The 27,979-nt window shown below is 37.9% G+C and overlaps 1 protein-coding gene across 3 annotated transcripts in view; it reads right to left on the minus strand.

The window, feature by feature from the left end:
- CFAP20DC (CFAP20 domain containing) overlaps positions 1 to 27,979 on the minus strand; it is a 312,336-nt gene that overhangs the window by 176,900 nt on the left and 107,457 nt on the right. For all 3 annotated transcript variants that reach the window (XM_055135696.1, XM_055135697.1, XM_055135695.1), the window contains exon 5: positions 17,598 to 17,712. In XM_055135696.1, coding sequence (XP_054991671.1) covers positions 17,598 to 17,712 — 115 coding nt within the window. The remainder of the gene's footprint in view (positions 1 to 17,597; positions 17,713 to 27,979) is intronic.

Here is a 27,979-nt window from a genome sequence, read left to right on the forward strand (position 1 = left end):
TGACAGAGAGCATTTTTTCCATGTCTTTGGCCATCTGGATTATTCTATAAGGAAGTTTCTATTAATTTCTCTCCCCACTTCCCATTGTTTGATGGGGTTGTTTCCCCTACCCCACTGCCCTTTGGAAGTTCTACCAGTGTTTTATATTATCTTGGATATTATCAAATAAGAGGGGGCAAATATTTTCTCCCAGTTTGTGTGGGTATTTTTATTTTGGTTATCATTTCCTTGCAGTGCAAAAGCTCTTAGTTTGATGTAGTCATATTTGTTTATTTTTGCTGCCATTTGTTTGGCCAATTGTATTTAATCCTTAAGGATACCTTCAACTTCAATTATGGAGTATTCTATCTAAGTTTTTCTCAAGAGAGCTTAAGGATTTTGGTCTAATATTGAGGCCTTTAATTAATTTTGATTTTAATTTTGTGCATGGTATTAGAAAAGGGGTCTGCATTCATGTCTTTGCATGTGACCAGTCAGTTTTCCCATCACCATTTATTGAAGAGGCTATTATTGCTCCACTTCATACATTTTTGCTAAAAAATTAATAAAGCTTCCATATAAACCTAAGATTCCACTCCTCATCATCTATACCAAGAACACAAAAACATTAATTCAAAAGACTATATGCACAGCTATGTTCATTAAAATATCATTAACAATAGCCAAGACCTAGAAAAACTCAAGTGCCCAACAACAGAGGACTGGATAAAGAAACTTTGGCATATAGACACAATGGAATACTTCTAAGCTGTGAAAAATCAAAACCCTATATTTGCTGCAACTTGGAGTGATCTGGAGAGTCGTGTTTAATTGAGTCAGAAAAAAAAAAGATAAATACTGGATCACTTTGCTAATATGTGGAATATAAAGAAACACAGCAAGAAATAGACAATCCCTAATGAAAACAAATTGAGATAGTCACTAGAACTGCTAAATATGTTAAGTGGGGAAGGGAAGGGCCTCAGGATAATATTGAAAGTATACTGACACTCTGGTGGTTGGCATAGTGGAGCAACATCCAGTATAAAACGGTAATATTAGTATCTTTATATGGTACTTTAATAAAAACTGAATGGGGGGTTGGGCCACACCTGTCTGTGCTCAGGGATTACTTGTGGTGGAGTTTGAGGGGGACCATATACCCTGCCAAGGATTAAACGAGGGTTGGCAGCACATAAATCAAGTATCCTACCTACTATGCAATTTCTCTGGCCTCATATAAAACTTAATTTTTTAAAAAGGTGTAGATGAGAGTAATTCCTAAAAAAGAATGGGAATAACTTTTCCCTCTTGGATAAAGGAAATTTAATTAGGCTTTAGTTTAGCTGAATTTTATGAAGGCTATAATTTTCATAATCTTTGACAAAAATTATTCATACAAATATAAATACTGTGATGTATTTTCTGAAGTCTGGAGAAAGAGATGACGTCTTTGTGAGCAATGGGTATATTATCAGGATTCATAGCTGATATTAATAAAGTATTATTTTATTGTTCTTGGTGATATTTAGTCTTAAATTTTTTGGGGGTGTTTTTCTTGATTTCTAACTTTTTAATTCTACATGTAACTCTAGTCCAGTGGGTAGAAACCTCTAGACCAAAAACATTAATAACTGAGTCCTTCAAAAGCATGCACTAGGGAAAGATAGCAATTTGATACTGAAAAAGAGGTAGTTTACTTTATTGCTTGGATTAATAAGACTTTATATCACTTATTTTCAGCATGGGATTTTACATGAAGTAACTGGCAAAAAAATAAAAATTAAAAGCATGGATTTCTAGCATGTCTTGGTAGTATGGTTTTATTATACTGGGTGAAATAGAGTATATTCCATGAACACACACACACACACACACACTCAAATGCAATAACAAGATTTTAGTTGTTCCAGCCTTTTTTTGATTTCCCATGTCCCTCTTCTCTGCCATTACTGTGGGAAAGATCTGAAGATAATTGGATTCATTTGCCAGTATAGAAAAGGTTGAAATCACTAGTAGTGAACAGCTCTGGCCAACACTGCCTTTCTAAAAGAAAATCACAAATAAGAAACCACAATTTCACAGCCTAGCAACCTTAAAGTGCCATCTTTCTTCCAAGAATTTAGAACCTAATTTTGTTTCGAAGCCTCTAAAATGTTAATGCGGAACAGGATTTTAAGATGTTTATTCTTGTGCCTTTAAAAATAATTTTCAAATGCTAGCTTTAATTTCTCAATAGAAAAATCTTAAAGTGCCCTTATTAATTTCATCACCATCACCATATTGTATTTATTTTGTGGTACAAGAAGAAACTGAATTAATTTTATGTTCAGGAGAAACAATTACTATTGCTAGGAAATTAAAAATAATTATCCCAGGAAAAACGTATCACAAATCCTTACATGGAGAAACAGAAGTCGAGGAGGGGAGCCTGGGTTGTAAGAGCTAAACCAAATAAGGTAAGTTATTGTAGAACTTTATTATTATAAATATGATATATATTATTATAATATACTTTTATAGTCACATACAAGTGTGACTATTTAGCAACCTCTCTTCCATTTCCTATCTGCATGGAACAAACTATTTTTTCTAAGGTAGAAGAACCATCTTTCTCTTGCAAATACTTGTGAATCTTTCACCCCAAATCCCTACTAAACATACACTTAATGATGCTCAGGGGTTACTCCTGACTGTACTTAGGGAACACTTCTAGTGGGCTCAAGGGACCATGTGGGGTGCTGGGAATCAAACCCAGATCAGACCCATTCAAGGCAAGTGCCCTACTCACTGCACTCTCAGGGCCCTCAAAACTATTTTGAAAAGATATTTGTACACCTATGTTCCGAGCAGCACTTTCACAGTAGCCAATCTGGAAACACCCAATAGCCAAAAAAAGTATAAAAAAAAAACTGTGATATGCAGACACAATGGAAGCTGGTTCATCGCTAAGAAAAGATAAAACCATGAATTTATTATTTTATTTTATTTTTTTGCCTTTTGGGTCACACCTGGCGATGCTCAGGGGTTACTCCTGGCTCTGTACTCAGGAATTACTCCTGGCGGTGCTCAGGGGACCATATGGGATGCTGGGAATTGAATCTGGGTCGGCTGCGTGCAAGGCAAATGCCCTACCCGCCGTGCTATTGCTCCAGGGCCAAAACCATGCAATTTAATAAAATGCAAATGATCAAAGAGTATCAAGCTAAGCTTAATCAGACAGAGGGATAGGGACAAATACAGAATACTCTCTTTTATATGTGAAATATAAAGAAGCAAAGTAAGGAAATAACAATTGGATTATGGCAATAGACTTGGAGAACTGAACACAGAATTGAGTCTACCAAGGGTATGAGGTATGGGTGGGTGGGGGGAGTGATCTTAAGACATTGGTGGAAGGATGCTGGCACTCTGGTGGTGGGTATGGCATTAGAACTCTGTATGCCTGAAATTCTATTAACATTGTAAACCCTGGTGCTAAAAAAATTTGAAAGAAAAAATGAAACATACCAGATTCATCATGCAGCATCTCAATAAAACTCAATATTCAATCTTTTCATGGACTACAACTTTTTTGCTTTAGATTAGTTTTTTTCCTGCTTAATCAGTCTTAAAAAATGGATTTACAGGTGAGTGGCTTCTTTTATGCAACATAATAATTGAAGTTCACGGATGCATCTACTGGTTCTTCTTACTTTGTTGGGTAATACACTAGCTATGACAAAACCACAATGTGACTGTCCATTTTTCTGCTGTTAAACAATTTGGGTCATTTCAAAACTGGCTATCCTACATAAAGTTATGAAATTTTAATTTGCATAAATAACCTTTCCTTTCATTGACTGTATATCCCAAAAATGGAATTGTTGGCTCACATGGAAAGTGTAAGACTTTGTGAATGTTGCAGTAGAGTGGAGAATTCACCCATCTCTCTGAGTTCTTCTTGAGTTGGACAGTTATCAAGGCAGCAAAGATGGGTAAGTTAAAACAAAACAAAACTCAATTTAATGATGTTCACTGGTGAGTTACTATGATTATGCAGGCCCTAATTTTATTGAGGGAGAAAACTGGTATAAATTCTGGTAAAAACTCTGAAATGATTATGGAGACAGGGGATTCACATAACAAATGAGAGGATGACTTTATATGACAAAGCCTTGGCTCTGAATCTGCAGCCTGTATTAAGAGAGATTTTGCCAATAAACTGCATTTCTGGAGATATTCTTAAATCTAGATGGTCTGAATTAGGTAACGGTAAGTATTTCTTTTGAGGTCCACAGGGAATCCATTAGACTTGGATTCTCATACCAACGTTATACTTACCAAGATAGAATATTCTGGACATACTAAGAAAAGTCTATTGGATCCTCTGGGAAGACTGGTCCAACATTAGAATCTTTTCAAATGTATTTTCAAGTGGTTATACCATTTTTCATTTTTTCATTAGAATTTTAATTTAATAAAATAGTTATTTTTTTTTTACATTAACTCTAAGAATTTGAGTTTCATTTATCGTTTCCTTTTAGTCATTCTACTGGTTAGCTAGTTTTTGTGTACTTAATTAGAATTTTCCTGACTGGTGATATAGAGCTCTTTTGTATGCCTATTTGACCAATGCTATAGCCACTGTGAAGTGCTTATTTATCTGTTTTTACTTTTTTATAAAAGTGATAAATTTTAATGAAATCATATAATTCTCTGCAAGTTGGTTGGATAAAAGACATTCTGCTAAGTGAAGGAAATTAGAAGAAGGATAAATACTAGATAACCTTACTTATCTGTGGTATACAGAATAACAAGATGAAGAAATGCAAGACACTGAAGTGGAGATTTTCTAAGTTACTCTTGACCCTATATTATAGAAATGAGAAGGACAGTAAAGGAAAGAAATTGACGGTGAAGAAGAGGCAGATGGGAAGTAACAGTGGCAGGCTTTAGGGACCTTGGTGTATAGAGGTGTGGTATATGTTTACATATAAACCACAGAGCCTCACAAACTAAGAGAAGCAACTACTAAGGAAGTAGGCTGAATGATAGAATAAAACATGAAAATGTTAGTTAAAGGAGGTTGACACTGGTGATGGGGTTGGTGTTGGAACACTATGTGCCTGAAACTCAACTATGCATAATAGTGCTGAAAGGAGGTAAAGTGATACAGAGGATACCTTTCAGTAACTATTGCAAACCACAGTGCCTAAAAGGAAAATAGGGGAGGGGGGAAGGGGAGAGGGAGGAAGAGGGAAAAGAAAAGTTTTTGCCTTTCAGGCAGACTGTGAGGGCCAGGCAGATAGGCAGGAGGGGAACTGTGGACACTGATGGTGGGAAATCGGCACTGGTGAACGGATGGATGTTGGAACATTTTACAATTGAGACTCGATTACGATCAAGCTTATAAATGTATATCTCATGGTGATTCAATAAAAAAGGAAAAATATGTTGATTTTTTTAAACTGAATCACTGTGAGATATACAGTTACAAAATTGTTCATGATTGTTGTTCATGTTTCAGAAATGTTTGATTCTTAGGAGTAATCTGTTCCCACCAGCAGTGAAGGAGAGTCCCTTTCTCCCCACATCTGCGCCAATACTGGTTGCTTTTGTTCTTTTGGATTTGGGGCAGTCTCTGTGATGATGGTGGGAATGTCGACTGGTTCAGCCCTCTTGGAAAACAATATGGATGACTCTCAAAAAATTAGAAATTGAGCTCCCATTTGACCCAGCAATACCACTCCTGGGACTATATCCTGGAGAGGCAATATGGTATAGTAGAAATGACATCTGCCTTTGTACGTTCATTGCAGCACTGTTTATAATAACCAAAATCTGGAAAAAAATGGAGTGCCCCAAAACAGATAACTGGTTAAAGAAACTTTGGTACATCTACACAATGGAATACTATGCAGCTGTTAGAAAAGATGAAGTCATGAAATTTGCCTAAAAGCATGGAAAGTATCATGTTGAGTGAAATGAGTCAGAAAGAGAGAGACATAGAAAGATCGTACTCACCTGTGGAATACAAAGTAGCAGAATGGGAGACTAACACCCAACAATAGCAGAGATAAGAACTAGGTCTGCCCCACAGCCTGGAAACTGGCCTTACATGCTGGGGGAAAAGGCAGCTGAGATAGAGAAGGGAACAACTAGTAGAGGATGTTGGGAGGATCCACTTGGGTTGAAAGATGCATGCGGAAAGTAGACTATAGCCTGAACATGATGGCCACTCAATACCTCTATTGCAAACCACAACAGTCAAAAGGAGAGAGAACAAAAGGGTATGGCCTGCCACAGGGGCAGGGTGGGGTGGTGGGAGGGATACTGGGAACACTGGTAGAGGAGAATGGGCACTGGTGGAGGGATGTAAAGGATCACTGTATGACTGAAATGAAAACATGGAAGTTCATAAGTTTGTAACTGTACCTCATGGTGATTCACTAATAAAAAATTTTTTTGAAAAAGAGTAATTTGTAATTTTTTTCACAGTCTGTTATCAGTATTGTTTTTATATTTGCTTCTCCTGCATATTATAATATCCTTGATGAGAAAGACCATCACCTTTGAAATTATATTATTTAGCACAGGCCTGTTTATAGCAGAAATTTAATAAGTATTCTTAAATAAGCTATAAGTTCAGAAGTTTGCTATAACAACATTCATAAATTAGTAAATATTGTTATTTTGCTAATTTGACAAAAGTTCATAGTATAAAAATAGCAATATCAATCAACTAGGAGTAACCGAACACTGCTACAAGTTTGGCAATGTTATAAGTAAAAACTAATTTAAGTCTAACAAGTTCTTTATGAAACGGATTCTATTACTATCACCACACAACCAATAAAGAAACTGAAGCACAAAAAAAGTGGACTGACTTGTTCAGCATTTTGTGGACCTCAAATTATAAACAGCACTTGAATCTCTACAGTCTAGATCTTGTAGCCACACTTATACTCTACCAATAACCATATCATTATGTGATATGAAAGAAGGGTAATCCTGAAGAGAAGCAATTGCCCATTATACAGAACTGCTCTTGTTCAACACCATATTAGGCTGATAGGAGAATAAGAGAGAAGTGAATATTAAAAAATAATATTTACAAAAGTGAGATGAAAACATTTACAAATCCTCAAGTGTAATAAACATTATAGTGGGTGCTAGAGTCATTAAGAAATAGTCTGTGGGCTGAAGGGATAGTCTAGTGGTTTTATGGCAGGCTGTGTCTGGGTTCAGTCCCTGGTACCACATGGCCTACTGCTAGGTGTGGTTCTGGAGGCACCTCGAACATTGCAGTGGTGGTCTCGGTGCTCCCCAGCATTTCAAGGGCCCAATCTGCAGCATATCCTTAGGCTCTAGCATAGAACTGCTGGAAATCTGGATAAGTACTGCCTTGAGTGGACTCAGGCCCCTTAACATTACTTGGGAATCCACCCCCCAATAAAGAAGCAAAATAATTTTATAGTTGTATGTTAAATGTGTATGTCAATATAAGCCTGTCTGTTTCCAGTAAATCGAATAATAGTTAAAAAAGTATTTAAAACCCCAAATCTTCAAATCATTGGCTCTGTAGACAGACTACATCTGAGAGGAAAATTTTTAAAAAGTAATATACCTTTATTTTGTAGTTGAAGCTATCGTATATTCCATCATATTGGAGGCTCAAGAAAGTACAACTCCTGAAGAGTCATTTTCTCCATTTAAATGAGGGACACTTAGTATTTGAGCATAAAGATTACTAAAAGATTTTGGCATTGTAATTTGTCATACCCCTTTGTTATATTTCCAGTGAATGATTCATTCTTAATGGTCTTCCCTAAAATTTTCTATTTAAATGGGATTAAATTTACTGTACATTAATACATACTGTGGTGCAAGACACTGATGTTCAAGTGATATTGTTACCAACTAATTGAAAATTATATTGAAGAACTAAGATTGACTTCAGTGAGTTCTGACTAAATAGCTACCTTCGTTGTTTAATCTAGGCTATTAATTTTTAAATGGTTCTTGTCATTGAAAACCTAAGTTAATGTATAAATTATTATAATTTAACAGTTAAATCTTTTAGAGTTAAGAATAATATGAAAATGATTTTTTTATTTGACAGGTTGAAAATTCAGTAAACATGACTATAAATATTATATATGTAGAACTAAAATAATATAAATGTAGTTGCTGCCTTTGGCTATAAAAAGTTTTGACTGAAAACAAAGGCCAAGTGAAGAATTTGCAATGAACATAGAAATGCAGATGTCATCTCTACTATACCTCTTTGCCTCTCCGGGATATATTCCCAGGAGTGGTAATGCTGGGTCAAATGGAAGCTCAATTTCTAATTTTTTGAGAATCCTCCATATTGTTTTCCAAAAGGGCTGAACCATTTTGGAAATTGGCATTCCCACCAGCAGTGAAGGAGAGTCCCTTTCTCCCCACATCCACGCCAACACCGGTTGCTTTTGTTTTTTGGGATGTGGGCCAGTCCCTATGGTGTGAGATGATATCTCATTGTTGTTTTGATCTGCATCTCCCTGATGATTAGTGATGTTGAACATTTTCTCATGTGCCTCTCAGCCATTCGGATTTCTTCTTTGGGAAAGTTTCTGTTCATTTCATCACCCCATTTTTTGATCGGGTTGGCAGTTTTCTTCTTATGGAGTTCAACCAGTGCATTGTATATCCTTGATGTCAACCCTTTATCGAATGGGTACTGCGTAAATATCCTTTTCCCATTCTGTAGATTGTCTTTGTATTTTGGTCACTGTTTCTTTTTTTTTTTTTTTTTTTGGTCACTGTTTCTTTTGAGGTGTAGAAGCTTCTTAGTTTGAGATAGTCCCATTTATTTATCTCTGTTTTCACTTGCTTGGCCAGTGGTGTGTCAGCTTTGAAGATACTATTGGCTTCAATGTTGTGGAGGGTTTTGCCGACCTTGTCCTCAATGTACCTTAGGAATTCTGGTCTGATGTTGAGGTCTTTAATCCATTTTGATCTGACTTTTGTACATGGTGATAGGTGGAGGTCTAAGCCCATTTTTTTGCATGTAGCCGTCCACTTTTGCCAGCAAAATTTGTTAAACAAGCTTTCCTTGCTCCACTTCACATTTCTTGCTCCCTTGTCAAAGATTGGATGATCATATATTTGGGGGTGTGTGTCAGAGTATTCAACCCTGTTCCATTGGTCTGCAGCTCTGCCTTTGTTCCAGTACCATGCTGTTTTAATTACTACCGCTTTGTAGTAGAGTTTGAAGTATCTGCATTTCTATGTTCATTGCAGCACTGTTTACAATAGCCACAATCTGGAAAAAACCAGAGTGCCCCCAAACAGATGAATGGTTAAAGAAACTCTGGTACATCTACACAGTGGAATACTATGTAGCTGTCAGAAAACATGAAGTCATGAAATTTGCATATAAATGGATCAACATGTTGAGTGAAATGAGTCAGAAAGAAGGAGACAGAGATAGAAAGATTGCACTCATATGTGGAATATAAAATAGCTGAGAGGTACAAGCTTGCAATGATGCAATTTCTGGCAGATATTTCTCTGGACTTAGTCACTAAAATACAGAAATCCAAAACACTGCGGCTGCTCGACCTCTTATCTCTTCATTCTCAGCAATGGAAAACAAATTATCAAATGCTTCCTTTTCAGCAGGTCCGACTTTAGGGGGGAGAAACTCCAAACAATATTGAACATAATCAAAGCAAAGTGAAAGTAAAGTGAAATTTATCAGTTACACAGGCTGGGTGGGGGGCTGGGGAGGTGGGGGGGGAGGTATGCTGTGATTCTTGGTGGTGGAATATGTGCACTGGTGAAGGGATGGGTGTTCGAGCATTGTATAACTGAGACTTAAACCTGAAAGCTTTTTAACTTTCCACATGGTGATTCAATAAAAGAATAAACTTTAAAAAAAAGTGGAGAATTTGTTGCAATATATATTGGCTCAGGTAAATAATTTAAATGAGAGAAACAGGAAAGGTCTAAATAAATTAGTATTTCTTGAGCATTCACTAGGAGCTCTTGGGCTAACCCAGCAGTGCTGGGGCCTCCAGGGCTAAACAAAGTGATGCTTATGCTACTGAAGATCCAGCTGAGGCCCATAATATTTCTTCAGCTCTTGAACTTGCATTCTTTTTGAGTAGAGAAGATTTAACTTCAAAAAAAAGTTTAAAAGAGAAAAAAAAAGAAGCTTAAAGCTCTGTAAAAAGTGTTCAACTACCAATCAGTTCCAGGTTCAACACCTACACAGTATGTAAGCAGATCTGATGTTGGTCACTTGCAATTTTTTTTAAAAAAAAGATAAAAAATCAGGAATTTATGTCAAATCTTCTGATATTTAAAAGCTAACTGAAGTGACACATATAAAAATAATTAAGTCAGAACCTTATCTCACACCTCAAATCAAATTGGATTAAAGACCCTGATACAGACCTCAATCCACAAATTATATCAGGGAAATTATTGGCACAACCTTATATTAAATTAAATCACTTCACTTGTATCACTTGTATTCCCATTGATCTTCGAGATGCTTGAGCAAGCGCCAGTAACGTCTCCATTTGTCCCTGTCGCGAGCTAGTGCAGCCCAATGATATTTGATCACCCCAGGAACAGGAAAGCCTCAAATCGTTCATTCAGAGATTTGACGAAGAAATCTGACCATCTAGTTGGTGGGCGGCCATGAGGTCTTCTGACGTCCCGTGGAATCCAGTCAGTAACAGCTCTATTCCAGCGGTCATCTCTGAATGGCATTACATGACCAGCCCATCTGATTTTTGATGCCTTGGCAAACGAGACAGCATCCCTGATTTTTGACCGTCGACGGAGGTCAGAACTCCGGATTTCTTCTCTCACTTGAGTGAGACATGATATTCCCAGCATAGCTCTTTCGATTCCTCTTTGGGATACCCTAATAGCATTCTCATCCTGTTTGCATAGGGCCCAGGTCCCTGAGGCATATGTTAGTGCAAGAAGAACGGTGGAATCAAAAAGATGTGCCCGGAGTCAGAGGTTCTTCGTTATCTTAACCATCTCTGCGACACTCTTGAATGTATTCCACGCTGCTCTCTTCCTCCTGTGTAGTTCTGGCACCAAGTTGTTCCTCATGTTGATTTCTCGACCCAGGTACACATAGCTTCTGCATTTGGAGATGTTCGTTCCATTGAGAGCAAATGGAACTTCAGGGACCAGTTCATTTTTCATGAACATTGTCTTGTTGAGATTCAGCTGCAATCCAACCTTTCCACACTCGTGGTCGAAGTCGGTTAGCATTTGTGCCGCTTGGCTAATGTTTGGTGTTATGAGAACGATGTCATCAGCGAAGTGGAGATGGTGTAATTGCCGACCGTCTATCTTCACTCCCATTCCTTCCCATTCCAGTCGTCGCATGATGTTCTTAAGGGCGGCACTGAAGAGTTTCGGTGAAATGGTATCACCTAGCTGCACCCCTCTCTTTACATCAACGATCACTTCCTTGTAGAATGGTTAGATCCTGGTGGTGAATCCACAATACAGCTCGAGGAGGATTTTGATATACTGAGTTTGAACACCCTGTTTGGCCAGGGCTTCGATGACCGCTTCAGTCTCAACAGAATCAAAGACCTTCTTTAAGTCGATGAACGTTAGACAGAGCGGCATCTTGAACTCTCGAGAAACTTCAATGAGTTTGATCACTGTGTGGATATGGTCTATCATGCTGAATCCCCTTCGGAACCTGACTTGCTTGAATGGTTGTCCTTTGTCTAGTGTTCTGCCTATTCTATTCAGGATGATATGAGTGAACAACTTGTAGACGACAGACAACAGGCAGATTGGGTGATAGTTGCCAATGTCGTGGATGTCTCCCTTCTTGTACAACAGAACAGTCCTGCAGGTTTTCCACTGGGATGGAACCTTGCATTCAGACAGGTAGCGTGTGAAGAGTGGGGCCAGTGTATTTATGAGTACTCGTGGCAGATTCTTCAGGTGTTCGGGTCTGACCTTGTCCGGACCAGGTGCTGTTTGCGTCTTTACCAGCGAAATAGCACGTTGGATTTCAGAAGGGACACCGTTGGGAACGACATATCCATCCTGTGGAATTTGGTATGTGGGCAGGTGGACATGGCTGTCAAAGAGATCCAAGTAGAAGTCATGAATAATTTTCTCCATTGCCTTTCTGGAGGATGTGATAGATCCATCGGGATGTCGGAGGGCAGTCATCTTGGTCTTGTAGTTGTCAAGGACAGGCGAGTGTTTTGAATACTTTTCCCGGCTTCTGCTGCACTGGCCAACACTGTTCCTCTTCTCTCTTTGAGGTCTTCCTTTATCACATCTCTGCACAGCTTTGTGAGCTTGGACGTTAGCTTGTGGTTGCCTGAGGCTCGTGCCAAACCATGTTGATGAATGAGCTCAAGAGTTTCCGAAGACAGGCGTCTGTTTGTGGCTTTCTCACTCTTGGCATTCTTCGCACAGACATGGAGGTGCTGAACCAGTCAATCGTCGATGTTTTCAAAGACAGCATCTTCCCACGTTGCTGCAATAGTGCCAAAGAGCTCCCAGTTGGTGGTCATTCTGGGAGTTGCTTTCTTAGACTTAAATTTTGAAGACTTTTCTCCCCGCTCTGTGAAGTAAAATTTCGCACAAGGAGACGGTGGTCTGATCCCGTTTGGAATTTTGGGACAATAGCGACATCGCTGTTGTCAGGCAAAACCTTCAATTGAATATGATGTGGTCAATTTCATTGTGGAACTGTCCACCGGAAGACTCCCATGTCCAGCGTTTAGATTCAGCCTTCTGGAACTGTGAGTTTCCATGGATGGTCTTGGTTGACATGATGAATTCAGACAGTCTCTCACCCTGATCGTTCCATTCTAGGCCATGTGTCCCAATGTGTAGTTTTTCGGGTGACCTTCTTAGACCTATCTTGGCATTAAAATCACCAACAATGATCTTGTAGAAGGTGTGGTCTTCTTTATAGAACTTCTCCAGTTCCATGTAGAACCTCTCAATTTCTTCTTCATTGTAGTTGGAAGTTGGTGCGTAGACAACGAAGATAGAAACTGCAGGCAGTGAGCCACATCTATTCGAGCGTAATCGTGCAATTCAGGTTGTTAGGCATTCGAATGAATCGATGCTCATGGCCATAAATTAAATATAGCAGCATTTTCAGTGACCCAATGCTATTGGTCAAGCAAAATAAGGCAAATAAACAAATGGGACTATATAAAATGGAGAAACTCTGTACCTCAAAACGAAATGATTACAATAAAAAGACACCAAACAGATTGGGAGGAAATACTTGCTCACCATTCATATGACAGAGGGTTAGCATCCAAGATACATAAAGAACTTGTAGGACTTACTAATAAGTAACAATATATCATACATGGGGAGGAGGGATGAACAGACATGACCTTAAACTTGATACACAGATAGCCAACAGATACACGGAAAAATTCACTACAACTGTGACACTTTACCTCACACGAGTGAGACTGGAATATATGTAAAAATACAAAAAACAAAAAAATATCAGTGATGGCATGGATATGGAACTGAAAAACTAACACACACTCAACAATCACTGTCATTGTCACTGTCATCCCATTGCTCATCAATTTCCTCGAGCGGTCACCAGTAACATCTCCATCTTGAGACTTGTTACTGTTTTTGGCATATCGAATATGCCACGGGTAGCTTGCCAGGCTCTGCAGTGCGGGCAAGATACTCTCGGTAGCTTGCCGGGCTCTTTGAGAGGGGCAGAGGAATCGAACCTGGGTCGGCCTTGTGTAAGGCAAATGCCCTACTGCTGTGCTATCGCTCCACCCCCTCTCAACAATATTAACACTTTTAGAAAAAAATAAAAGGCAACTCAGACTTGAAATTCCAGATGATGCAGCAATTTGATTTCTTGGCATTTGCCTTACCCCAAGGATCCAAAAACATTATTTCAAAAAGATATTTCTGTGCATGTTTGTTGCAGCACTATTCACAATATACAAGATCTGGAAACAACGCAAGTGCCCAAGAACAGAGGATAGGATAAAGAAACTGGTCTATGCACACAATGGAATGTGTGTATAAGAAAAGATGAATTCATGCATTTTGCTACTATGTGGATGGAACTAGACCGAACAATGCTGAGTAAAGTCAGTCAGAAGGACAGGATAGATACAGAATGATATCTCTCAATAAGTGGGATATAAAGAAACACAGTGAGGGAACAACAACTGCCCAAAGCAAACAGAAATGGAGAGAGTAGGTGTCCAGAACAGAGCTTACTTAGTAGAATAATATTCGTAAAAGTGATATTTTAATTTAGGTATGAAGATTTATGAATTGTACCAGACTTAAAAATTTGAATGCAAAAAGAAATCATGAACTTATTTTATAGTTCATCTCTTATTACTGAGTTGCCAATCCCCAAATTTCCCAGACTCTAAGTCTAAAGATCTAATTTTTCTCAAACATTAAATTCAATAGATTGGAATATTGAAAGAAATAACACACATTCAAATTCTCTACCTTTTCTTCTAATAGTCTACTTCACTGCGTATTCGATATGCCAAAAACAGTAGCAATAAGTCTCATAATGGAGACGTTACTGGTGCCCGCTCGAGCAAATCAATGAGCAATGGGATGACAGTGACAGTCCACTTCACTGAATCCTTTCTGATATATCAAAACTGCTCAGTAAAGTTATTCATGACCTCTTGATACATCCCTAAATACTTTTATATCTTAAAATGGTCACATATTAAAATATCATTGGTTTCCACTATATTTTTTCAGATTCATATCATTTTTGCACTCTTGTCCTGTTTCCTTTATGGATTTTTTTGATCTTTACCCATTTTTTTTAAATATAGGATATGTCCTTGCATAAACATCTTGACTCTTTTGTTGCTTCTGCTGTTCTGTTTTCTTTCTTTAAGCAACGTCATTCATTCCCATGACTTTAACCCCCACCTCTATGATGAAAAAGCCCAAACATCTAGGCTATACTTCTTTCTAGGACTCTAATTTGTAGATGCATCTTCAATATGCTCAATCTGAATGTCTTACAGATCCTGCAAACATTTTCATTGATCTTTTCTAAGTATGCTCTTCTTTTGGATTCTTTTTTTAAAATAATTGTTTGCATCACTAATTACCAAAACAAAAAACCCATAAGTCACTTATGGCCTTTCCTTTAATTTATTTCTAACATTTTATTAAAGCTTATTGTTATTTTTTAAACTCTGTTCCTTTATCTCCAACCTCATTTCTTTTTCCTACTCTAGGAACTCATTACTCTTTAGATCATTATTTTTTCATTCTTCTATATCCACACTATCATCCATCTACCCAATCCACCTGTCTATTAATTCATCTATCCACTTACATATATATTAAGTGTCTACAAGGAGCCTAGACTGCCATAATGACTATGGATACAATGGTGACAAAATAAGGCAAACCTCATGCTCTCATAAAGCCTACTTTCTCATGGCAGCTGCAGTGGCTTTCTAATTTGCTATGCAAGCCACCAGTATCCTCCCTACCCATACACCCATGTTATGTCTTAAAATGCAAATGAGATCACGTCACCCTCTAATGCTGCAACTCCTTCAATCACTCCCTATTACAATGAAACAAAAGCCCAGACTCCTCAGTTAGAAATATAAGGTGTACCAGAAAGTTGACTTTACCTCTTCCCATTTCCCTACCATTCTGGTCTCTCTTCAACACAGGATTACTGGACTTTTAAAAACATCATATTTCAAGCATCTACTTTAATGTTTCTTTATCTTACGAACACTCTCTCCATTGAAACTGGTTAACTGTTTCTCATCCTTCACTGCCTAGCTCAGTCATCTTTTCTTCACAGATCTTATCTATTTAACCCCTCTTGTGCCACATTGTTCCCTGTGGTTTCTTCTCTCACAGCTTGTGTCACATATAAAATTCATAAGTTGACATATTTCTGATGTCATCTCACATCCATTACTCTACTGATACCTTGACCAATTTTATTGTTATTGAAATATTCTCCTCATCTCCACTTTCTTCTCACTCTAAACCATTTCAAATATCTCTACCAGATTAATCTTACGAAAGCACAGGACTATGTATTTCTCTCAAAGCAAAAAGCTGTAATGGCTTTCTTTTCTCTACTACCAGTGGTTCCCAAAGAGTGAACCATGTACCAATTGTGAAATAATTTTAGATGGCACATGGGAGTGGCAATAAACAATTAGATCACACAACACAAATGTCTTTTTATCAGTTTCCTTTTAATTCTAGCTATACCCAGAGAAACGATTAAAAGTGTACAAACCTTTGATAAACCCTTTTCCGTGAAGGATGTCAGGATTTGCTCCTTATATCTGACTCTGAGCTCAGGGGGCACTCCTGGCAGTGCTCAGAGGACCACACATAGCCCCAAGAACTTAATCAGGGTTTATCATGTGCTAGGCAAATGCCTTAATTTCTGTACAGATATACCTCTCTGGTCCCTGATAAAATAGTTTTTAACAAACATACTCAGGACAAAGTCATAAATAAGAAATAATAATTAGTTAAACTTTACAGCACATTTATTTTTATAAATACATTTTCTTTTCAGAAAGTCATATATACATATGTATATATACATACATATGTATTTTTTTTTTTTGGTGGGGAGGACACATCCAGCTTACTTCTTTATTTATATTAAGTGCTCTGGGCTTACTCCTAATTCTGTACTCAAGTATCACTTCTGGCAGGCTTAGGAGACCATATGGGGTGCTGGGAATCAAAGTTGGGTCAGCTGCATTCAAGGCAAGTGCCCAACCTGCTATACTCTTTACTCTGGCCCCCATGGTTTATCATTTTTTTAAAAAATATTTTTTGTTTTAAAAACATGTTTTGTTTTAAAATTAATTTCAGAAAAATTTAAGTAATAAGTTGAATGAAGGAAGGATTAAGCATATGTTATCACAGTTATAGTACACAAATGCAGTAAAGTCATGAAAATAGTTTGGAAATGACAAGTTTGAGGAAAAAAAGTTAGTTGTCTCAGGGTCAACCCTCTTGCTTATAGTCTATTGTTTATCCAATTCATATGGGTAAAAACCCTCCCAACCTATTTAAAGGTATTGTAATATAGGATAAAAATTTCTTAATACTTTGTCTTAAATTAGGCAACAGTGATTAACCATTCTCTTTGATCTATATATTTTCCACTTTCCAGCTTCTGTGCTTTCACTCACACTGTTATTTATGCTTGGGATGTTTGGCTTTCCAGTTATACCTGTTGGAAACATAATCAAAGTTTACGCTAAGTGAACTTTGCTATCATAAACCCTTTCTTCATTAAACAGTTCATGCTAAGTGAACTTTGCTATCATAAACCCTTTCTTCATCACACAGTTAGATGGATTTCATTTCTACTCACAGTACCAATAGCACCTTCTCTCTCTCCTGAGTTTCCTATTCTAGTTTCAGTGATTCTCTAGATGTTCCAATCTTCTCACACATAGTATATTTGAAAGGAATAAGAACATATATTTTATTCACATTTTCTACAAGGATGTTATTTGAAAAAAAACCTGACAGTAGGTTCAGTATTCATATTTGCTGAATTAAATTTAATATTTTAAGAACATTCATCTTAAACTTACAATTTTGCGCTTGATCATGAAGAGTGGGATTTTTGCATGAAGAGGAGTTGAGGACAGTTCCTTATGGACCGTTGATAAATACAATCTTCTTTTGATATTCCCCAAATCAGTAATTCTGGAAAAAATAAAGAAGATTCCCATCAATAACTAGCTCTTCTTTGTATAATCAAAATGATACATTTTATCATATAGACTTTGCACTAGGGAGATCAAACACAGAAATTAAAAATTGCCTTTTCCTTTTAAGAAATAATAAAATTTCTTCCTTTCTTGAAAGTGTTCAAAAGTCAGAATGTATAAATTCACTTAATATGCTAATTTATTTCAGTACTTTATACTAGATTTCCACTCTCCAGACTATGAAGAAATTCAATTTGTATGAACTGAGAAACTGATCACCTTTAATAACCATACTTGTTCCAGCCTCTTAAGCTTGTGTTATCTTGGGACATACTGTCACCTACTAAATAGGAAAACATTATGGGATTCTTTCTTTAAAAACGCATCTGTCATTTTATATAGGCTCTTAGTCTGCTTAGAGACAGATATGAAACATTGACTGTCGTTTTCACTTCCTATGCACGTAGCTTCAAACCAGAATTATAAAACACAAGTTTTTGCTCACTCTTCAGGTCAACCTGCAATGATACCAAGGACACTAAATTTGAACATCTTTAATAGATTTAGACCACATCCATGATAAAAAAAAGATTAGGATTGTTTCAAGTTGATAGAGGCTCATTTTTATGTTCTACTTCCTTTAGGTCTCTGAGATAGCACAGCAGGCTTAAAAATTTCATGCATGTTGTAGTTAGCTATATTGGAAAATTTATGCTTTCATAAAGATAGTCTTTTACTGGAGAATAGCAATTTCCCCCCATTTTAATTAACATTGTCTTCTAGCTATACTTATTAATGGACAACTGTCTACAAATAGCAATCCCTACGGAGATATTAATTCATCAAAAAATTGCTACCAATCTTTATGGTGTTATTAACTTTCAAATCAACAGACTTTTCTACAGCTCTTCCCTTACCTCCTTTTCTAATCCTCTATTTTCTCCTCTAAAATATTCTACCAGAAAAACTATAATTGAACACTATTAAGAATAATACGTATCAGATCACATGTCATTCTTTCCTGGAAGGGAGCATAACATGACGCTCGCCATAACCATGCCACTGGGGCCTGCACGAGGCTGTTTCACTCGGGGTGTCCCAGAGAGGGGCGGGTGAAAGTCCTACCCACCCCACGGAACCCAGCCCTGGCAGGTGACAACCTCCAGAACTCAACCACCACCCTGATCATGGCCACTCTCCACACACTTGGGCCAACCCTCACTCACAAGTGAATGTTTTCCTGGACTGCGAAGCCAAGAATGCGACATTTCATAGGACACACCCTACCCATATTCCAAGAGTTCTGCACCACTTTTGATGGGATTCAAAGTAGGAGGCAACCAACCCTAAAGCAAAATATTATATTATTTTAATTCTGCCTTGGGGCAGGGATTGGGGTACTGGATGATAATACCCGAAATATGGTGATGGGAAGGTGTATGGTGGTGGGATTGGTGTTTGAATATTAAATGTAATCAAATACTGTGAACTACTTCATAAAATTAAAAATTTTTTAAAAAAGAATTAATGCAGATAGTAAAAATCAGGTGAGACTACACGATATGCTTCAGAAATAAGTATTCAACTTTACCTACATTAAACAATATTACAAATTCATTTAAAACCATAAAGTGTCAACTCATAATCAGGGTTTTTAAAATGCAAAGTTACTAACACTATTCTAACTTTACACTTAGATGTATAAGAACGCAGTATAGAATTTGAATCAAGGCAGTATACACATCATTCACTGAGGTGCACAAGAAAAATACTAGAAATTTCATCCCATGCTTTTAAAATGCCATTTTTTGTGCATGTATATTAAATGGCCGTCTAGCAACATATTTATACATATTTGAAACAAATGTACCTATGTGGTTGATGTGCTCTAATATTTTGCCCATGTAAGGAACCAAATGTACTTGTAAGAAATTGTCATAAGAGAACCTATGGCGTCACTTCTATAAAAAGTTCTGATTAGGGAACAGAAGGAAAGATTACTGGCCCACCACCTCTACAGCCACTGCCGTGTTAACTCACCCACTGGCTCTGCTCTATTAACTCACAACTAAATAGCTGAGGGGTTGCAAGTCAAGCAGCAAAAACTCATGGGCACACCAGTCACTGCAGGTGAAAACTCTGGGTTCCCTCAGAAAGCAGGCGGGCTGAGTATCTGCTTTGCCCAAACCCCAGCAGCCCCACCTACACCCTACAGCTGCAGTCATGGCGAGCGCTCAACTCCACCAGTTCATGGATATTCTCTTCAGAGACATCAAGCTGTGAATAATTTCAGGTACCCTGCTGCTCAGGCTGAGAACACTGGGGTCTTCTCAAAGTGGGGGAGAGCGGTCTTCCCCCCACCACCCATATTTCTGGAAGCCCTGGCAACCATGCCCACCTCCCATAGCCACTACCATGTCAAATCACTGGCCCAGACTATAGATCTTCAAGTCTCTACCCTGCGCAGCTGCATACGTGGCTGCACAACACCTTTTAATTTCTCAATACTGAAATTTCAGCAGGAGCACACCTAATTAGATGGGAAAGTAACAGAAACCTATTAAACTCAAGAAACAAAAACAGAACACAGAAGGCTCAACAAGCAACAAATAGTAAATTCTTGGGCAAGGACTTAATAACTCTGTAATAGCACTGTAGCACTGTCATAGCACTGTCCTCCCGTTGTTCATCGATTTGGTCGAGCAGGCACCAGTAACGTCTCCATTGTGAGACTTCTTGTTACTGTTTTTGGTATACTGAATACGCCACAGGGAGTTCTGCTGTGCGGGCGGGATACTCTCAGTAGCTTTCCGGGCTCTCTGAGAGGGATAATGGAATCAAACCTGGGTCGGCTGTGTGCAAGGCAAACGCCCTACCCACTGTGCTATCACTCCAGCCCGTCATTTCACTAACCTAGCTGAAATTCATCATTACCTGTTCAATAATTAATATGGGCAACAAAACTTATCAGTATTATTTATGAATTTACTGATTAAACAGTATTACAGGACATGTCCTGGAGATGGCACAAAGGGTTGGGATAAATGCTTTGAAGATGAAGAGTATTATTTAATACTCTGTAATAAGATATAAAAATTTTCACAGTAAAGTTGATCTTCTATACTTATCAATTTTAATAGTGAAGCTTTGTTATCTAATTAATTTCAACTCTAGAACTGCATCAACAATTGTGGCTCTGTTTACCTTAAAATAAATAATTTTTTTATAAAAGAAAAAATAAAACAAAAGATCATTTAAGGATTCTTGAAGAGAAAAGAGAAGAAAAAGTTCCTTTGCATAAAATATAAAGTTTGGCTATATCAACCAAAACTCATGGAGATCTTTTAATAAAGGTTTGCTTTGCTAATCAAGATGGGATTATATAATTTTCACTTAAATTGGTAAGAATCAAAGAGGCACATTTGAGTATAATGCCACTTTGTCAACATATAACCAAATAGAAACTTTCATTAATTAATTCATAGTTCAAAACATACTCACTAGACCAGATAATATCCTGAGCAAATATCAAGGAATGTAATAATGAAATAGCAAAAAATGGGCAAGGTTATTGTTTTTTAATGCACTTTAGTGGAAAATGAGGAGCAAAAAAATTAATAAAAGTTGTACTAAAAGCAATGAAGGTCAAATTAATAAATGCTATTCTAGATGCAATAAAGAAACTGAGGCCAAGCTGCAAAGTATCAAGAAATGACCTACTCTAAACAAGTTCCAAGAAGATTGTTCCATGGTTTGAAGCCTACCTTATGAGCTGGCTGAGAAGGCAGCTGGGATAAAGAAGGGATCACTAAAACAATGATGGTTGGAGGGATCGCTGGGGATGGGAGATGCGTCCTGAAAGTAGATAAAGGACCAAACATGATGGCCTCTCAATATCGTATTGCAAACCACAATGCCCATAAGTAGAGAGAAAGAGGGAAGCTGTCTTCCATAGAGGCAAGGGGAGAAGGAGGGGAAGGATACCAGGGAACTTTGGTGGTGGAAAATGTACACTGGTGGAGGCTTGGGTGTTCCATCATTGTATGACTGAAACTCAAACATGAAAGTTTTGTAACTGTAGCTCACAGTGATTCAAAAAAAAAAAAGGAAGTGCAAGAGAAAAAAAAGAAATTACTTACTTTAGACAATAAATCTGGCAGGGATAGGACCTAGTAGGTAAAGGAAGGATATCAGGTGGAAAAGGTATAGAAAACTCTATTTACACAGGAAATTTATGTCAAGGAAAAGAGCTTATAAAATTAGTGCTTACAATAGAAAACTATTAGGTGGTCAAGTACACTGCACACTAAACTGATATCACTTTACTGTGTCATATCACTTATATCTTTGACATATGCCTTGATGTACCCCTTAGACATTCTATCCCAAATTATGAGCCAACCAGTGTTGCATACCAGGGTTTGCTGCTGCTGCTGATAGTAGCTGTTGTGACAGTGTTGTAAAAATTTAGGTGGCAAGTGGGAACTCATGGCAGAAGTGCTCAAGTGGATCTTAAGGAGAAACATACCCGGTATCTAATAGGATATCTACCTTTGCAAACACCTGGCAATCTTCATCTTGCAAGACTCAAGTCAATCTGGAAAGGATTGTGTTTTGACTACTTTTTACAAGGCTTGGACTCCAGCCAAATACTAAACTGTTTAAGCAAGGGATGGATGAGGGCATAGTAGACAATGGTAGACTTTTTGGGTCTGTTTTCTGTAGTCTCTGCAAATACTTTCTAATTCTAGGCATTCATTTCTCTTTCTGCATTATCAGATAGTGATTGAAGAGGACAGGATTTGTTTAAACGGGGACAGGCAGATATAGCTCAACGTGCAGCTACTCTGCCCTTTGCCTGAAATGGTGGAATTTCCCTTTAAGGCATCTTCTAGTTCCAACGGGATTAAAAACTGTTTTGCAAGGGGCCTCTGGTGCACACATGCTGTAATTGCGAGTCCAGAATATCTTGTCTCCAGATCAGATCTTGTGGGAGTAGAGTTTTAAGGCTAGGACCCCAGTTTTGCATTGCCTCACTTTTCCCAGGGGAAAGTTTCTCACTCCCTGCTCCATATCCACCCTCTTTCTGGGGTCACATTCTATAGCTTTGATGTTGGTTGCTGCTCCCTTATTCCATAACAGGGGTCTTCTATGAAAATAAGAGGTTTGGCTTCTCCAGTGGACTTTCTCAGTGGGATGCCATGCAGGATTCTATACTTAATTCTGTGTTGATGTGTTTTTTTCTTGTGGTGTTGTGAGGAGGAATAATCTCAGACTGCTTCCTTTTCTGCCATCTTGGTCCTGCCTCCAGTTGCAGTTTTCTTATGAATAATGACAGCGAACAATTTCACACAGTTAGTGGCATACCTTGTGAGTGTCTGTTAAGTATTTTGTTCAGATATATAGGGTTGTCTCTTTATTATAAGTTCTTTATATATTTTGAATATATATCTTATATGTAAATGTACACATAATGAAAATGTTGCCTTAATAGTGCTTTTATCTGTTTATTCCATCTTAAAGTATCAAGAATAGTGCTACAGTACAGTAATATAGAAGGCTCCTAGATTCTTTAGATTTACTTGTTAATGATGCCTTTTCATCAGTAGTTTCTGGTTTCATGAATTTCAGTTTGCCATTATTAACAGCAGCGCTTCCCGTCTCCAAAAAACTCCCTATGTAGTGTAGCACTGTAGCACTGTCATTCAATTGTTCATCAATTGCGGGCACCAGAATGTCTCCACTGTGAGACTTGTTGTTACTGTTTTTGGCATATCTAATATGCCAAGGGTAGCTTGCGAGGATCTCTATGTAATATAAATATACAAAAAAACTGTTTCCTTTTCATACCTTAATTTATTTTTTTACATTTATTCTATAATCCATCCCTGTTGGATATCATTGGTTTGTCCTTTCCCCCTTGCCACTAGGAGCTTAGGTTTATCAGTCACACCCATCAAAGTGCTCCCGAGTCACTCCCATTCCTTTGTTTATCTGTAACCACTTCTACCAGTTTATCTGCTCTTCCTCTAATCAAACTCTGTTAATTGGTAAGGTCAGAACTTCCTAGGACACTGAATATTATAACATTGCCTTTCTCTCCTCTTTATGCCTTTTGAATAATTTACTTTAAAGCTATGTCTTTTTTGTATAGACACAAGAAAACAATATTATGTTTTTGTAACTTGGGACTTAATTGGCCTCGAATATTATTCCCTCCCGGGCATCTGCTTTCTCCACTTAAGCCTCAGTTGCCCTCAGTTCCTAGCACCCCAAAAAGCGGGGTCCCGAAGAGGGACAGGAAGGATCCAGGGCAAGCGGTGAGTTATGTGCTACCCTGGCATTGAGATGGGCCTGGCCAAAGTGCCTAATTCTTAACTATAAGTTAAGAGCTTGATCATAGACAAATGCTGTCATGATCCAAAAGTAATGATGAGACTAGGACCCTGCTAGGGATAGGAAAGACTGTTCTGGCCTGAGCACTGTAGTCTGAGATTGAGATGGCCCCAGGAGAGCAATTCTATAAGCTTTAATGCATCTCTTATTGTGTCCATACAAAATGATTAATATTATGAATTCTTATATGTTTGCTGGCTGAGGAGAAGAGAAACACATTCATGGGACTCTGCCCTTGGGTGGATCCTCCTGCTGAAAGAGAGATTTTGTCCTAGTGAAAGTATTCCCCTAAGGGATAGAACTTTACCCCCTATGGATTGTTTTTTTTTTTTTTGCTTTCTGGGTCACAACCCAGCGATGCTCAGGGGTTACTCCTGGCTTTACACTCAGGAATTACTCCTGGCGGTGCTTGGGGGACCATATGGGATGCCGGGGATCGAACCCGGGTCGGCCGCGTGCAAAGCAAACGCCCTACCGGCTGTGCTATCGCTCCGGCCCCACCCCCTATGGATTGTAACCACACCTTTGCATAAGCAGCCCCAGGCTGCTGGGGGACAGGGGAGATTTAAGGTAGCTGTGTGAGGGGGCAAGGGGAGAGTTCCAGAGGAGAGTGTATAGAAGGAAGATTGGAATAAACTGCAAGTGGTTACAGATAAACAAAGGAATGGGAGTGATTCGGGAGCACTTTGATGGGTGTGACTGATAAACCTTAGCTCCTAGTAGCAAGGGGGAAAGGACAAACCAATGATATCCAACACATCCCCAATTTATTTTTTATTGTGTAAGATAGTAGGTATGACTCTTTGTTTTGTTTACTTATCCAGTTATCCATACATCATTTGCTAAACACTCCCTTCCCTTACCCAAATGCCTTGATGCTTTGTCAAAAGTCAATAGACTATACATATATGTGTAGACCCATTTTAAAATTTTCTGTTGGTACCCCTTTTTCCTTTCTTTGTTTATTCATTCTTACACCAATGTCACAATGCCTTTATTACAGTAAAGACTTGGCAACAGATTAAAGAAACACTTAAAACTGGTTTTGTTCAAGGTCTGTATGGCCTTACTTTTCCATATAGATTTTAGGATCCACTTATAATTTCTATAAAAAGGTAGTTGAGTTTAATTTGAATTGAGCTGAATCTACATCAGTGTTTTTTAACCTTTTTATAGATGCAGATCAGCACCAGTCTACAGTGGCAGTTCAAAACCCCTGTGTTAAGTGGCAGTTTCTTTCTAGCTAACCAGCAGGAAATTTCTGTGGACTATTTTTGCTCTACTTTTTCTATCACTATAACTATTTCTTTTTCTTGCATTACTATATTGGCTAAGATCCCTGGCATATGCAATAAAGAAGTGATGAAAGTAGAGATTGGTTTCTGATTCTTGTTTTTTTTTTATGATTGTATTAAATATGGTATTTTTGGCCTGGTGTGATAGAAGAGATTGGTTACTGATTCTTGTTTATTTTATGATTTTATTAAACATGGTATTTTTGGCCTGGTGTGATAGTACAGCAGGTAGGACACTTGCCTTGCATACAGCAGACTTGGGTTTGATACCCGCCATCCTATATAGTGCCTCGAGCACCACCAGAAGTAATTCCTGAGTGAAGAGCCAGGACTGCTGGGTGTGCTCACTCAACTCCCCGCAAAAAGAAAAAAAAGTGTTCTGTTAGAATTGTTTCATAAGATTGAGATTCTTTTTTACTTTTAGTTATTTTGAAAACTATGCAAATGGATTATTTTTGTCAAATATAATCCTTTTCTGTACTGACAGAGACAATCTTATGATTTTTCTCCTTTAATTTGTCTACCTGTTGAATTACAACAGGTTGATTTTTTTTCCAAATGTACAATTAACCTTACATCATATATATAGACTTCAATTGCACTACCACTTTGCTAGAAAATTTCATTCAATATTTATAATGGACATTAGTCCACTTTTCTTAAAATATAAAAGTTAGATTTTGATAACAGTTGAACTAAATTCATAAATATAATGTGGGCAATGCTTATTCCCTTTCTATTGTCTGAAAAATTTCAAAAAAACATGAGTAATTTTTTAAATGTTAAAAGAAATCATCTAAGTCTTTTTTAGTTTTTGCTTTTTGGGACACACTCGGTGATGCTCAGAGGTTCTGGCTCTGCACTCAGGAATTACTCCTGGCAGTGCTCTGGATCATATGGGAGGCCGGGGATCAAACCTGGGTCAGCTGCATGCAAGGCAAACCCCCTACCTGCTGTACTATTGCTCTGGCCCCTCTAAGCCTTTTAAAAAATTAACTTGCATGATTTCTAACTTTTTGAGAATCGTCCATATTGTTTTCCAAAAGAGCTGAACCAGTCGGCATTCCCACCAACAGTGAAGGAGGGTCCCTTTCTCCCCACATCCACGCCAACACCGGTTGCTTTTGTTTTTTGGGATGTGGGCCAGTCCCTATGGTGTGAGATGATATCTCATTGTTGTTTTGATCTGCATCTCCCTGATGATTAGTGATGTTGAACATTTTCTCATGTGCCTCTCAGCCATTCAGATTTCTTCTTTGGGAAAGTTTCTGTTCATTTCATCACCCCATTTTTTGATCGGGTTGGCAGTTTTCTTCTTATGGAGTTCAACCAGTGCATTGCATATCCTTGATGTCAACCCTTTATTGAATGGGTACTGTGTAAATATCCTTTCCCATTCTGTAGATTGTCTTTGTATTTTGGTCACTGTTTCTTTTGAGGTGCAGAAGCTTCTTAGTTTGAGATAGTCCCATTCATTTATCTCTGTTTTCACTTGCTTGGCCAGTGGCGTGTCAGCTTTCAAGATACCTTTGGCTTCAATGTCGTGGAGGGTTTTGCCGACCTTGTCTTCAATGTACCTTAGGGATTCTGGTCTGATGTTGAGGTCTTTAATCCGTTTTGATCTGACTTTTGTACAGGATGATAGGTGGAGGTCTAAGCTTCCATTTGACCCAGCAATACCACTCCTGGGAATATATCCCGGAGAGACAAAAAGGTATAGTAGAGATGACATCTGCATTTCTATGTTCATTGCCGCACTGTTTACAATAGCCACAATATGGAAAAAACCAGAGTGCCCAAAAACAGATGACTAGTTAAAGATTAACTCTGGTATATCTACACAATGGAATACTACATAGCTGTCAGAAAACATGAAGTCATGAAATTTGCATATAAGTGGATCAACATGGAAAGTATCATGCTGAGTGAAATGAGTCAGAAAGAAAGAGAGAGACATAGAAAGATTGCACTCATATGTGGAATATAAAGTAGCTGAGAGGTACAAGCTTGCAATGATGCAATTTCTGGCAGATATTTCTCTGGACTTAGTTACTAAAGTACTAAAATACAGAAATCCAAACCCATGCGGCTGCTAGTGTGGCCTCTCAACTTCATATCTCTTCATTCTCAGCAATGGAAAACAAATTATCAAATGCTTTCTTTTCAGCAGGTTGACTTTAGGGGGGAGAAACTCCAAATCAATAATAGTGAGTTTTTTGTTGAAATATTGAATGTAATTAAAGTAAAGTGAAAGTAAAGTGAAATTTACCAGTTACACATGTGGGGTGGGGGGGTTGGGGAGGTGGGGGGGAGGGGGGAGGTATATCGTGATTCTTGGTGGTGGAATATGTGCACTGGTGAAGGCATGGGTGTTTGAGCATTGTATAACTGAGACTTAAACCTGAAAGCTTTGTAACTCTCCACATGGTGATTCAATAAAAGAATAAATTAAAAAAATTTACTTGCTTGGTTTAAAAATATATGTTTTAAAGGAGCTATTGGTTTTGTAAAATTTTTCTTTACTTTTGAGTCTACCAGGTGTTAGGAGGTTATTTGCTTAGCACAAAATTA

This window comes from Sorex araneus, chromosome 4, assembly GCF_027595985.1.
Source record: "Sorex araneus isolate mSorAra2 chromosome 4, mSorAra2.pri, whole genome shotgun sequence".
Taxonomy (NCBI): domain Eukaryota; kingdom Metazoa; phylum Chordata; class Mammalia; order Eulipotyphla; family Soricidae; genus Sorex; species Sorex araneus.